Here is a 12,799-nt window from a genome sequence, read left to right as displayed (position 1 = left end):
CTTATTCTTAAACTGTGGCCCCTGGTTCTGGACTCCCCCAACTTTGGGAACACGTTTCCTGCCTCTAACGTGTCCAACCCCTTAATAATCTGATATGTTTCGATAAGATCCCCTCTCATCCTTCTAAATTCCAGTGTGTACAAGCCTAGTCGCTCCAGTCTTTCAACATATGACAGTCCCGCCATTCCGGGAATTAACCTGGTGAACCTAGGCTGCACGCCCTCAATAGCAAGGCACAATAGTACGACGCGGTCACGTGACTCCTCGCTCGTCCGCCATTTTAACGCCCGTGTTGAAAAGGCCGGTTGAACGATCCCATGACAGGGCTTGTTTGCTAACTCGGAGTCTGAAGACATTTTTTGGCATGTCAAAGTAAGATGAGGCCTGAATTGTCACCGGTTACTGTAAAGCGAAATCTCGCCTGAAAGGACTCATGGCTTTTGGCATGGAAGTCCGGATCAACTTAAACCCCTCGTTCATCTCAAGCCTGCAAATGCATCTGGCAGAGAGAGGTTCCCCTCTCCAGTGACCCCAATATGTCAACTCGTGGTGTATTCAGTCAGACAGGCAAACTGCGATGAGGTTTAGTAAAGGTTTTCAGACCTTGCAATGATGTAATTCAACACCTCTGCTGCATTGTAGTAAGATCCTATCATGTAGAACTGGAGCTAGGGCCACAACCTGTTTGGATCATATTTATTTACAGTTGTAACATCAGACAGTCCCTTATTGTTCCACCGATCCTGACTGAAACCCTTTTGGCTTCTGCTCGAGAAACTCAATCTACTTCCTTTTCTCCTTCACGAGAAGTGGACAGTCCCAGCATTCATTATCCACCGTTAATGACCCCACGCTGGGGAGGTAGCAGGTGAAAACAACACTGGGAGTTCCAGAGTCACCCAAGGGCCTAAAGTGGTTGAGAATGGTGTAGAAGTGTGAAAACGCACACCTCCAGATTCAGGGACAGTTTCTTCCCAGCTGTTATCAGGCACCTGAACCGTCCTACCACAACCAGAGAGTGACCCCAAGCTACTACCAACCTCAATGGGGACCCTCGGGCTATCTTTGATCAAACTTTGCTGGCTTTACCTTGCACTAAACGTCATTCCCTTACCTTGTACCTGCACACTATGGACAGCTCGATTGCAATCATGTGTTGTCTTTCTGCCAACTGGTTAGCACGCAACAAAAGCTTTTCATTGTGCATTTGATAGTAAACTGAAACTGAACTGATTTTCTTCCTTGAAGGACATTGGGGAATTGGATCAGCTTTTAACCACAATCCTGGGATTCTATAGTCAGCCTTACTTGTACGACTACTTTTAGTTTTAAATGTGAAAATTATTTATATACTTGAATTTCAATTCCTCCAGCTGTTTTGATGTGATTTCTAACTCGTGTGTTTGGACTAGTGGTACAGAACTCTGAGTGCTAGTTACACGAATAATTGGTGAGCAATGGGACTTCATTGCGGGTCAGTATAGACACGATGGGCCGAATGGGCTCCTTCCACGCTGAAAATAAACTGAACCAAAGCAGTATTAAGTCAATTGAAGCCTCGTCCCTGATCTGGGCATTTGTCCCTGTGTTACTGGGAGAATGAGCAAGTTGGCAGCACTAGGGCCAGACTCAGATATCAATGAGAGTCGTGGGGTACCTGTAACTCCCACCTCTGGCTTCACCGCACGGGAGAAACTAGCTGCAGACTGCCGCACTGTCGGACATTTAACCAGGCCCAGCCTGCCCCCTCCAGCCACTGTAGAAGATGCCAACACACCCGGGGAGAGGCAAGGTTTTTTTTTCCACAGTGCGTTTGCCCAAAGCTGTTTCCCCGACCAACATGAAGAACACATTATCAGGTGATTATCACCGTGCTGCTTGCAGGAGCTTGCTGAGACCAAGCTGGCTGCTATCCTTCCCACACTTCAGCAGTGACTGTGCTTGGAGGGCCAGGCTGTGGGGGGGCCCTGGAGATACCCCCTGGCCCATTGAAGGTCCGGCCCTTTTCCCCATTACAATGGGAAGTGGCCCACTCTCCACGGCCCGTCAACCTGCCCCACCTGTCCCCACCTGCCCCACCTGTCCCCACCTGTCCCCACCTGTCCCCACCTGCCCCACCTGCCCCCACCTGTCCCCACCTGCCCCCACCTGCCCCACCTGTCCCCACCTGCCCCACCTGTCCCCACCTGCCCCACCTGTCCCCACCCCTTCAATGGGAAGGCAAATGACATCAGTCTGAAGAAGGGTCTCGATCCCAAACGTCACCCATTCCTTCTCTCCCGAGATGCTGCCTGACCCACTGAGTTACTCCAGCATTTTGTGTCTACCTTCGAGTTAGACATAATGTGTAGGAAAGAACTGCAGATGCTGGTTTAAATGCTGGTGGGGTGGGCTGGGGGTGGGGGTGGGGTGGGCTGGGGTGGGGGGTGTGGGGCGGGCTGAGCTGGGGTGGGGTGGGAGACAGTGAGCACCATCTGTACTCTGAGTCCCTCCCTGCCAGAAGCAACATTTAATTCTGTCGGCTAACCCTCTGGACACATGCAGACCCTGCCTGTAATCTGCCAAGGTCCCGGCACAGTTTACAACAGTGCAACACAACCCTTTGATGTGACCCCATCAGACAGAGACAGCAGAGTATGCCACCTCCATCCCAAGCCTGCGTTCCTGTCAGACTATATAACGTCACCATATCCTATCCAATGAGTTTAATGATCTGCAGCACTGGTTTCACAGGAACTTCGTTTTCTCAACAATACATTTCAGTTTGCTTCCTCTACTTTGCAGCAGTGTTTAATCTGCTGCTTGCACAGCTCCAAGACCGACACTCATCACACAACCCTCTCCCTGTGAGTGAAGGGGACAGAGTCAATGGGTTTAAAGCGGGCAGTGCAGGAGTGGTACGTGAGCAAGTGATGCATTTGTAGACTAAAAGTAGACACAGAATGCTGGAGTACCTCAGCGGGTCAGGCAGCATTTCAGGAGAGAAGGAATGGGTGACGTTTCAGGTCGAGACCCTTCCTCAGACTGGGGGTGAAGTGTGGTGGGCGGGCTGGAATGTGCTGTCAGGGGTGATGGTGGAGGCAGACACGATCCTGGCATTGAAGAGGCTTTTGGGTGGGTAATGGATCAGTGCAGGTTAGTTTGACTGTGCGTCAGATTGTTGAGGCAGATGAGCCCAATTGTGGCAGGTGCTATCACAACGTTTAAGAAACATTTGGACAGGTACATGGATAGGACAGGTTGAGAGGGATGTGGGCCAAACGCAGACAGGTGGGACTAGTGTAGCTGGGACATGGTGTGGGCAGGCTGGGCCTGTTTATACACTGTGTGACTCCATGACTATCATATTCGAAGGGGACATTATGGGCCGAAGGGCCTGTTTCTATGCTGTACTGTTCTACGTGCTGTGTAGATGCTGGAAATCTAAGTTAGTTTCATCCACAGAGACATCCCTAACCGGTCGGTGTCAAGGGTTATGGGGAGAAGTCAGGAGAATGGGGTTAGGAGGGAGAGATAGATCAGCCAAGATTGAATGGCGTAGAATGGCCTAGTTCTGCCCCTGTTACTTATGACCTAACGTCCCTGAAGCAGCAACACAGCATCTTTCCCCACGGATGTACCCTGACCAGCTGAGCATTTCCTGCTCTTATTACATTCTCTCCGATTTTGCTGACGAGCCAAATTGCAGACATCCCACACACTTACCACGGAGTGCCGTATATCTGAAAACCTTTCACCGTCACTTCTGAGTCTTGCACGTAAACACAGTTGGTGAGGAGAGACTGGACATTGTCAAAATCCTCAGGCTTCAACTTGGAGACAGATGGGAATCGGTAGTAATCCTGCTTCACCAGCTCGGCAATGAAGTCCTTATCAAACGTCAGTTCATGATTTCCTGCGATGACTATTTTATATTCATAGGGAAGAGTTCCTGTAATGGCAAACGAGACACTTAATTACAACCTTCCTGCCTTGTTAAACCCGCTAGAGGATTGTGTAAAGGGCAAGGCGAGGAATGTTTTTGAGAAACGGAAAAGCTGCCGTAGCAATTGTCGCAATAACAACAAAGGTTGCACCAGGCACCATTAATCTTCCTTAATTACCCGATAAACAGCGCAGGGCCCCAGTCCCCCAGATTGTTACAGAGCGGAATAAATAAAGCTGCGGAATTAAACAGGCAGAAACAATCTGTGAGATCAAAGAGCTGCAAAGAATCCCGATCAAACGTTCTGCTTTCCCCAGTTTTTTTTTTGTGGCTACGCTATCAGTCTGAAGAAGGGTCTCGATCCCCCGAAACGTCACCCATTCCTTCTCTCCCGAGACGCTGCCTGACCCGCTGAGTTACCCCAGATTTTTGTGTCTACGGGCGATGACATGGCAAATGGCGCTGGTGAGATTGCACGGCTTGATGATGTCACTGCACGCCACGCACGTTGTCACCACGCGGCCCGGTGACATCAGCACAAGTCTCGCTGATGTCACGGCAATTCCCAGTCGTGCCATCGCAAGCCCCGATGACAGCGCCCGCAGGTTTTGATGATGTCACGGCAATTTCCAGTCGTGCTGTCGCAAGCCCCGATGACAGCGCCCGCAGGTTTTGATGATGTCACGGCAATTCCCATCACAGGCCACAGCGACACCCCCCGCAAGTTTCCATGATGGCCCACAGTGAGTCCCAGTGAAGGTCTTTAATGGCATCACCAGAGTGCCATTGCAAATCCAATCTATGGCATTGCCACAGGTCTGTATGACACCACCACAAGTCTCGATGATGTCACTGCGAGTCCCGGTTGTGTTCATGCAGTTCTCAATGGCATTGCCGCGGGTCTGGATGATGTCATTGCTGTGGGATCACAGGTCCCAATGACATCACCACACGTCCTAATGATGTAACTGCAAGTCCAAAGTTGTGCCCAAAGAAACTAGAGGAGCAAGATGAACCACTCCGTCGAAATCGCCTATACTGAAGTGTAGTACGCAATGGAGCTTAACGTCCGCCATTTTAGTAAGCAAAACCCGCCGTTGGCTCTGCCTCTCGCAGTGTAATAAGTGTTTTGGGGAACAGTATGTGTGATGATACCATTAAAATGCAGAATACATCTCATCTACCAATTCACAGATTTTTGTTATTTTTCTTTTAAAATGTTTCTGCAAGTTTCTGCCTACTAAAATGGTGCCATGACATACTACGGTTTTTAAGGTCGAGTAGTCTATCTTGCTCTGCTCTATTTTCTTTGGTTGTGCCATCTCTGGGCCTGGTGCAGTCCCAATGATTGAACAATGCCGATGTCAATTCTTGCTCGGCCTTAATGGCCATGCCCATCACAGGAACCCACGATCACCGGTAAAGAATTGTCAGGTTCATCGTATATGATGAACATATGATGAACGTCAATGGTGCCTGGTGCAACCTTTGTTCAACATATGATGAACTTGACCACAGGAACATGCAAGATTAATACATTGGTCCGAATGGCAGCATGTAGCCAGCAGCCCAATCCCATCTCCGGTATCAACAATGTTTCTCGAGGTAGATCGGCCATCCCTGAGCCATGGTTGCATGCTCTAATCCCACTTCAGAGGCCTGAGCACAAAAGACTGGGAACTCCCATGCATTACTAAGAGAAGGTTACATTTGAAACTCGACATGAATCCGAACATCCTTTGGCTAATCCCAGGGAAGATACATGTTGCTTCCAAGAAGTCAGCTTCAGTCTGAAGAAGGGTCTCGACCCGAAACGTCACCCATTCCTTCTCTCCCGAGATGCTGCCTGACCTGCTGAGTTACTCCAGCATTTTGTGAATAAATTGCTTCCAAGAATGTTCTCAAAACATTTGGACAGAACTGGCTATCTGGGCAGAAGTTGCACATTAAATGGTTTTAGTTTTTAGTTTAGTCTGTACAGTACGGAAACAGGCCCTTCGGCCCACCGAGCCCGTGCCGACCAGAGATCCCCATACACTGGCACTATCCTACACACTAAGGACAATTTATAATCTTTACCAAAGCCAATTAACCTGCAAACCTGTATGTCTTTGGAAGGTCGGAGGAAACCAGAGCACCCGAGGGAAAAAAATCACACGGTCACGGGGAGAACGTACAAACATCGTACAGACAGCGCCCGTGGTCAGGATCGAACCTGGGTCTCTGGCGCTGTAAGGCAGTAACTCTACCGCTGTGCCACCGTGCCGCCCATACAAGACATCGTGAAATGAGGCAACACCTACATTAAAGCAGCACTCAAACAATAATCCCTGTAAAGCAGGAGCATGGAGCTTCACAGAGCTTGTCCCACTTAGGTGATTTTTTGCCGACTGCCGGCGACTGTCAAAGTCGTAGCAGGTCGCCAAAATTTTCTTTTACCCGACGACAATGACCACGACAATGACCACGCCAATGACCACGACAATGCCGAGTCAGGTCGAGATTACAACGTCTTCGGAAACATCGCAAAATTCCCACGCTGTCAATGCTTCTCCGACGTCCTAATTTTCGCTGAAATCACTGACAAGTCGGTAAGTGCTTGAGAGTTTTGAACTATAACTCCTTGTATGGGTTACTTAAAAAACAAGCTTCAATGTAACAAGGAATAAACTGGATTTACTTCCTGTTGTTACTAATAGCTGTATTAAAAAAAAAATTTTTTAAAGTGGTTCAGTGGATTTTTGTGAAAAGTGTGTGGGCATTCTTTGAAAATGTACGGGAGATGCATATCTGGTTTCTGGGTTGCATATCTGGGTTGGGAGCCCACTTTAAATGTAATGGCTGACGGCCATAAACATCGCGAAAATTCCCACGCTTACCTGACCGTCAAACTGTCACCTCCAATCTACCTGTCAAATGTCCTGACGGTAAATAAAATGGTTAAACACAAGCATTTTATGGTATTTTGAAATGACTTTACTTATTTTAATATAATGTGCTTCTAAATGCATCTAAGAGAACCTAGCAAACCTGGGGACAGCGTGTGACAGACAGCGCCCGCAATAAGCAACGATACCTGGCGACAAGCCAGCTGTCGCTGAGAAATGTAAAACCGTTTGATTTCTCAGTGACGCGCTGAGATCCACTACGTTTCTTGGGAGACTCCTCACGATCATGCCCACGGCACCCCGGCAAACTGTCGGAGGCAGACTAGTCACCGGCAGTCGCCTTGAAATCACCTAAGTGGGACAGGCACTTTAGTCGTGAAACTTCGCAGTCCCACAGCACAAGCTGGGTTTTGCTGAGATTGCAATGTCTTTCTCATAATTCTTTGAAGGAAGAACATTATGAAGAAAAATTGCTCTTTAAAAATAACTGGAGCTGTGGCCTTAAAGGGACTGCCAAATATTCTCGCAAAGAAATCCAGCGTCAGGCAGTTTCCTCAGCAGTACCAGACCCGAAAACCTTGCCTCCCTCCCTCCCTCCCGAGGGAAGAGGCAGAATTGGCTATTGCCAGGTCACTAGAACACAGGACAGCACAGGACCAGACCCTTCGGCCCACAATGTTTGTGCCGACCATGATGCCCGAAGTTCATAAGTCATAGGAGCACAAGCAGGCCATTCGGTCCATCGAATCTGCTCCGCCATTCAATCATGGCTGATCTATCTTTCCCTCTCAACCTCATTCTCCTGCCTTCTCCCCACAACCCCTGACACCCGGACTAATCAAGAATCTGTCAATCTCCACCTTAAAAATATCCATTGACTTGGCCTCCACAGCCTTCTGTGACAATGAATTCCACAGATTCACCACCCTCTGACTGAAGAAATTCCTCATCTCCTTTCTCAAGGGACGTCCTTTAATTCTGAGGCTGTGCCCTCTGGTCCTAGACTCTCCCACTAGTGGAAACATCCTCTCCACATCCACTCGATACAGGCCGCTCACTATTCAGTAAGTTTCAATACCGTCCCCCCTCATCCTTCTAAACTCCAGCGAGTACAGGCCCAGTACCGACAAACGCTCATCATATGTGATCCTGGCCTTCCCTGGGCTCGTTGTTGCAAACCTCCCCTGGACCCTCTCCAACGTCCTTCCTCAGATACATGGGACAGAACTGCTCACAATACTCCAAGTGTGGCTTGACCAGTGCCTTACAAAGCCTCAGCATCACATCCCTATTTTATATTTAGTCCTCTCAAAATAAACGCTAGCTTTGCATTTGCCTTCCTTACGACCCATTCGTCTTGCAAAACGGGTTTTTGGGGAATCATGGACCAACACGCCCAAGTCGCCACTGCTTGCAACGCCCCTCTGCACATCCCACCCCTCTACACCTCCCCTCTGCACACCTCCCCTCCTCTACACCTCCCCTCCACTCCGCCCATCTACACCTCCGTCACTTTCCCACACCAACCACCACAGATCCTGGCGAGGAGGTATCACATCACAGGGCACATTCGAAGCTCCCCTCCCATATCTGTGCTTGTGCACAGTACACATGATCAATGAGCCCAGGGCAATCTCTTCGGTTTTCTGCAACTGCTCAACTCAGGTGCTGAGTTAAATCGGGCGACTGCAAAAGGAATGACCCCCAAGAGCTCAAAGCAGCGTGTTGCCAGACACAAATCCATTTTTAACTCCCACGTAATAACTCCAGTGAAGCCGGTGACCCTGTATTAATCTTGCATCACTTGTGTTTCTCGGAGACTACCGCTCGTGTGGCAGCTCCTGTTATTAATGTCACAAATTTTATTCCCATAAATTGGACCGGTGATTAGATTAATTCCTAAAAAATGCAAACTGAGGGAAAACTGCAACGGTGAGGTTGTGAACATCCGTTATCCGGGTTATTAGCCGAGGCCTCTTGAGTTATTGGTTGTTAACACAACCACAACATTGCCACAGGCAAGAAAAAATTAATCCCCTGGGTGGCTGCAGCAAAGTAAGAAATTAGGGAAGGTTTAGGTCTTTCTCATCCACATAATCCATCCAGTAGTTGATTGCAGGCATTGATTCCATTCCCTCGATGGCCCCCAGTTAGGGACAAGGTGACATCACCGCCTGCGCCCCTCGTGACCTCACCCAGCCAGCGGCCACGTGCTCCCGCCCGTGCCCCACGTGACCTCACCCAGCCAGCGGCCACGTGCTCCCGCCCGCGCCGGGACGCGTGTTGCTACGCAACCTCTGTTTGGCGGCGCCCGGGCCTCCGGAGCTAGACTGTCCGGAGTTAAAATATCGGAAACCTGGAATGTCGGGTCCTAAACTGTCGTTGCCCACAGTGTCGGGGCCTACAGTGTCGGGGCCTACGGTGTCGGGGCCTACAGTGTCGGGGCCTACAGTGTTGGGGCCTACAATGTCGGGGCCTACAGTGTCGGGGCCTACGGTGTCGGGGCCTACGGTGTCGGGGCCTACGGTGTCGGGGCCTACAGTGTCGGGGCCTACAGTGTTGGGGCCCACAGTGTCGGGGCCTACAGCGTTGGGGCCCACAGCGTCGGGGCCCACAGTGTCGGGGCCTACAGTGTCGGGGCCTACAGTGTCGGGGCCTACAGTGTCGGGGCCCACAGTGTCAGGGCCTACAGCGTCGGGGCCCACAGTGTCGGGGCCTACAGTGTCGGGGCCCACAGTGTCGGGGCCTACAGTGTCGGGGCCTACAGTGTCGGGGCCCACAGTGTCGGGGCCTACAGTGTCGCCCCCGGGCCTACAGTGCCCCCCGGGCCTACAGCACCCCCCGGGCCTAAGACGGGACAAGGGCGGTCCCGTACGAGACAAACCAATTTGAATGAATGAATAAGTTTACTGGCCAAGTATGTACACATACAAGGAATGTGCCTTGGTGCTCCGCTCGCAAGTAACAACATGAACATACAGTAAACAATTAAGAATAAAGCATAAAACATTAAAAAATCAAGAATACAACATTACAGTTTAAACATGTGAGTGAAATAAACCAGAGCAAAAAGAGACTACAGACTATTGGTTATTGAGTAGAGCTGCTGCTAGTGGAAAAAAAGCTGTTTTTATGTCCGGCTGTGGCTGCTTTGACAGTCCGGAGTTGCCTTCCAGAGGGAAGTGCTTCCAAGAGTCTGTGGCCAGGGTGAGAGGGGTCAGAGATGATCTTGCCCGCTCGCTTCCTGGCCCTTGCCCAAATATACGGGATGTCCCGGCTAATACGGGACAGTTGGCAATCCCACTGCCATTGGACTTCTGTAGAAGGTGGAATATGGAACAGCAGCTCAGACACAAGCCTTTTATCTCACAGTGCCCGTGCTAAACATGTGGCCAAGTTACAGGCAGAGATAGACAGATTCATGATCAGTACGGGTGTCGGGGGCTATGGGGAGAAGGCAGGAGAACGGGATTAGGAGGGAGAGATAGATCAGCCATCATTGAATGGCGGAGTAGACCTAATAGACAGAATGGCCTCATTCCGCTGCTATTCTGAACACCAGTCCGCCCTGCCTTCACGCGGCCCATAACCTCCCATTCACCACATATCCATGTGCATATCTAAAAGCCTCTTAAATGCGGCACGGTGGCGCAGTGGTAGAGTTGCTGCCTCACAGCGCCAGAGATCCGGGTTCGATTCTGTTCCGGAGTTTGTACGTTCTCCCTGTGATGGCGTGGGTTTTCCCCAGGTGTTTCGGTTTCCTTCCACATTCCAAAGACGTACAGGTTTGTAGCGTGTAGGATGGTGCTAGTGTATCGCTGGTCGGTGCGGACTCAGTGGGCCTTAGGGCTGGTTTCTGCACTGTATCCCTACACTAAACTAAAACTAAAGGTGACAAACGTATCCATTTCCACCAACAGCCCTGGCGACGTGTTCTAGACACCTATCAGTATACTTGCCCTACACATCCCCTTTAATCTTTGCCCCTCTCACCTTAAAGCTGTGCTTCAAACTTTAGACCAGAGATACAGTGAGGAAACAAACCCTTCAAGTCACCGAGTCCACGCCGAACAGCGATCACCCCGTACACTAGCACTATCCTACAAACTAGGGCGGCACGGTAGCGCAGCGGTAGAGTTGCTGCTTTACAGCGAATGCAGCGCCGGAGACTCAGGTTCGATCCTGACTACGGGTGCTGCACTGTAAGGAGTTTGTACGTTCTCCCCGTGACCTGCGTGGGTTTTCTCCGAGATCTTCGGTTTCCTCCCACACTCCAAAGACGTACAGGTATGTAGGTTAATTGGCTGGGTAAAATGTAAAAATTGTCCCTAGTGGGTGTAGGATAGTGTTAATGTACGGGGATTGCTGGGCGGCACGGACTTGGTGGGCCGAAAAGGCCTGTTTCCGGCTGTATTGATATGATATGATATGATGATAAATACTATCTTTTTTACCAAAGCCAATTAACCTACAAACCTGCACGTCTTTGGAGTGCGGGAAGAAACCGGAGCGCCCGGAGTAAACCCACACGGTCACGGGGAGAACGCACAAACTCCGTACAGACAGCACCCGCAGTCAGGAATGAATCTGCCAATTCTGTCGCCTTATGCCCGCTAGTCTTTGGCATTTCCATCTTTGGTAAAAAGGTTGTGGGCCTCTCAACAATTTATCTACTGCTATTGTGTCATGCCTAACCTTTGGTGGGGCAGGGAAAGCAATCCAAGTTGGTCCAAACACTCCTTCTCGCTAATACTCCCCCTAATCCAGACGGCACCTTCGTAAACCTCTCCTGGACTCTCTCCAAAGCCTCCACATTCTTGCAAAGGGCAATCAAAACAGCAGGCAATACTCCAAACACGGCCCAAATAAAAACCTGTAGAGATGTACCACAGCTTCCTGACTTATAGTTTAGTTTAGTTTAGTTTAGCTGAGAGATACCACAGGGAAACAGGCCCTTCGGCCCACCGTGTCCGCGCCGACCAGCGATCCCCGGACACTAACACTATCCCACACACACTAGGGACAATTTACAATTTTACCGAAGCCAATTAACCGACAAACCTGTACGTCTTTGGAGTGTGGGAGGAAACCGGAGCACCCGGAGAAAACCCACGTGGCCACAAGGCCAACGTACAAACTCCGTACAGAGAGTACCCCATAGTCAGGATGGAACAGGGGTCTCGGCGCTGTGAGGCAGCAACTCTACCGCCATGCCACCCTGCTAAACGGGGTGACCAATAACGTGTGCCAAACTCCACACGTGGCCCAACCAAAGTCACACGGATCGACATCACGCCTCGCTGACATGTATGCTCAATGTTTCCCAACAAAACATACAATGAACCCGTCAGATTGGAAGAGGAAACAGTGGGAGGGGCTTACCGTTATGGGAGGAGTGGCGACACTGGGCTATTAAACGTTGCTCGATTCTAAAAAGGGAAATCTAATTAGTGCAAATGCAGACCATCTTTCCCTGCTGCGATTGTCCAAACACAGCCCGGCCTCACGCACGAGCCAAGCTACCAAGACACGGTTTAATTACTTGCAAGGTTTCAAAGGGCAAATCCTTCTCCTGGAGTAATGCTCGCGGCAGACTGAAACAATATTAAGTTTGAAACTCTGCCAACAAAAACATTTCCACCGATACCATCACCCTTCACAGACAAGAGCACTCAGACTTCAGAGGGAGTCTCGTACACACGGACTTGTCCCAGTCGGGACGACCGAACCTCCAGCCTACCCATGCAATATAGCATGTTCCAGGTCCATTACACCTTCAAACCTACACTCTATAGTCTTTGCCATTTGCAACCTGGGAGAATGCTTCTGACAGCCTTCCATAACTTTACAGACAGCCCTGCTTGTGTGTGCGGATATCCAGACCAGACTAGCCCACACATGGTGAGTGACTGCCCACTGAGGCTTCTCCTTGGTGGCTTCAAGGCCACCCACCCAGCACCTGCTGCTGCCCTGGCCTGGCCTGGCC

General features: G+C 50.2%; 1 protein-coding gene across 1 annotated transcript in view; it reads right to left on the bottom strand.

Annotated features, from left to right (window-relative positions):
- The window catches only part of LOC144602183 (metallophosphoesterase MPPED2-like), a 97,657-nt gene that overhangs the window by 54,073 nt on the left and 30,785 nt on the right, over window positions 1–12,799 (bottom strand). Inside the window, exon 3 of the mRNA XM_078414918.1 lies at window positions 3,706–3,931. Within this exon, the coding sequence (XP_078271044.1) occupies window positions 3,706–3,931 (226 nt within the window). The remainder of the gene's footprint in view (window positions 1–3,705; window positions 3,932–12,799) is intronic.

The sequence above is a fragment of the Rhinoraja longicauda genome, chromosome 18 (assembly GCF_053455715.1).
Source record: "Rhinoraja longicauda isolate Sanriku21f chromosome 18, sRhiLon1.1, whole genome shotgun sequence".
In the NCBI taxonomy this organism is placed as follows: domain Eukaryota; kingdom Metazoa; phylum Chordata; class Chondrichthyes; order Rajiformes; family Arhynchobatidae; genus Rhinoraja; species Rhinoraja longicauda.
Note: the sequence above shows the minus strand (reverse complement) of the source record. Positions and strands in the feature narration are given on the sequence as shown.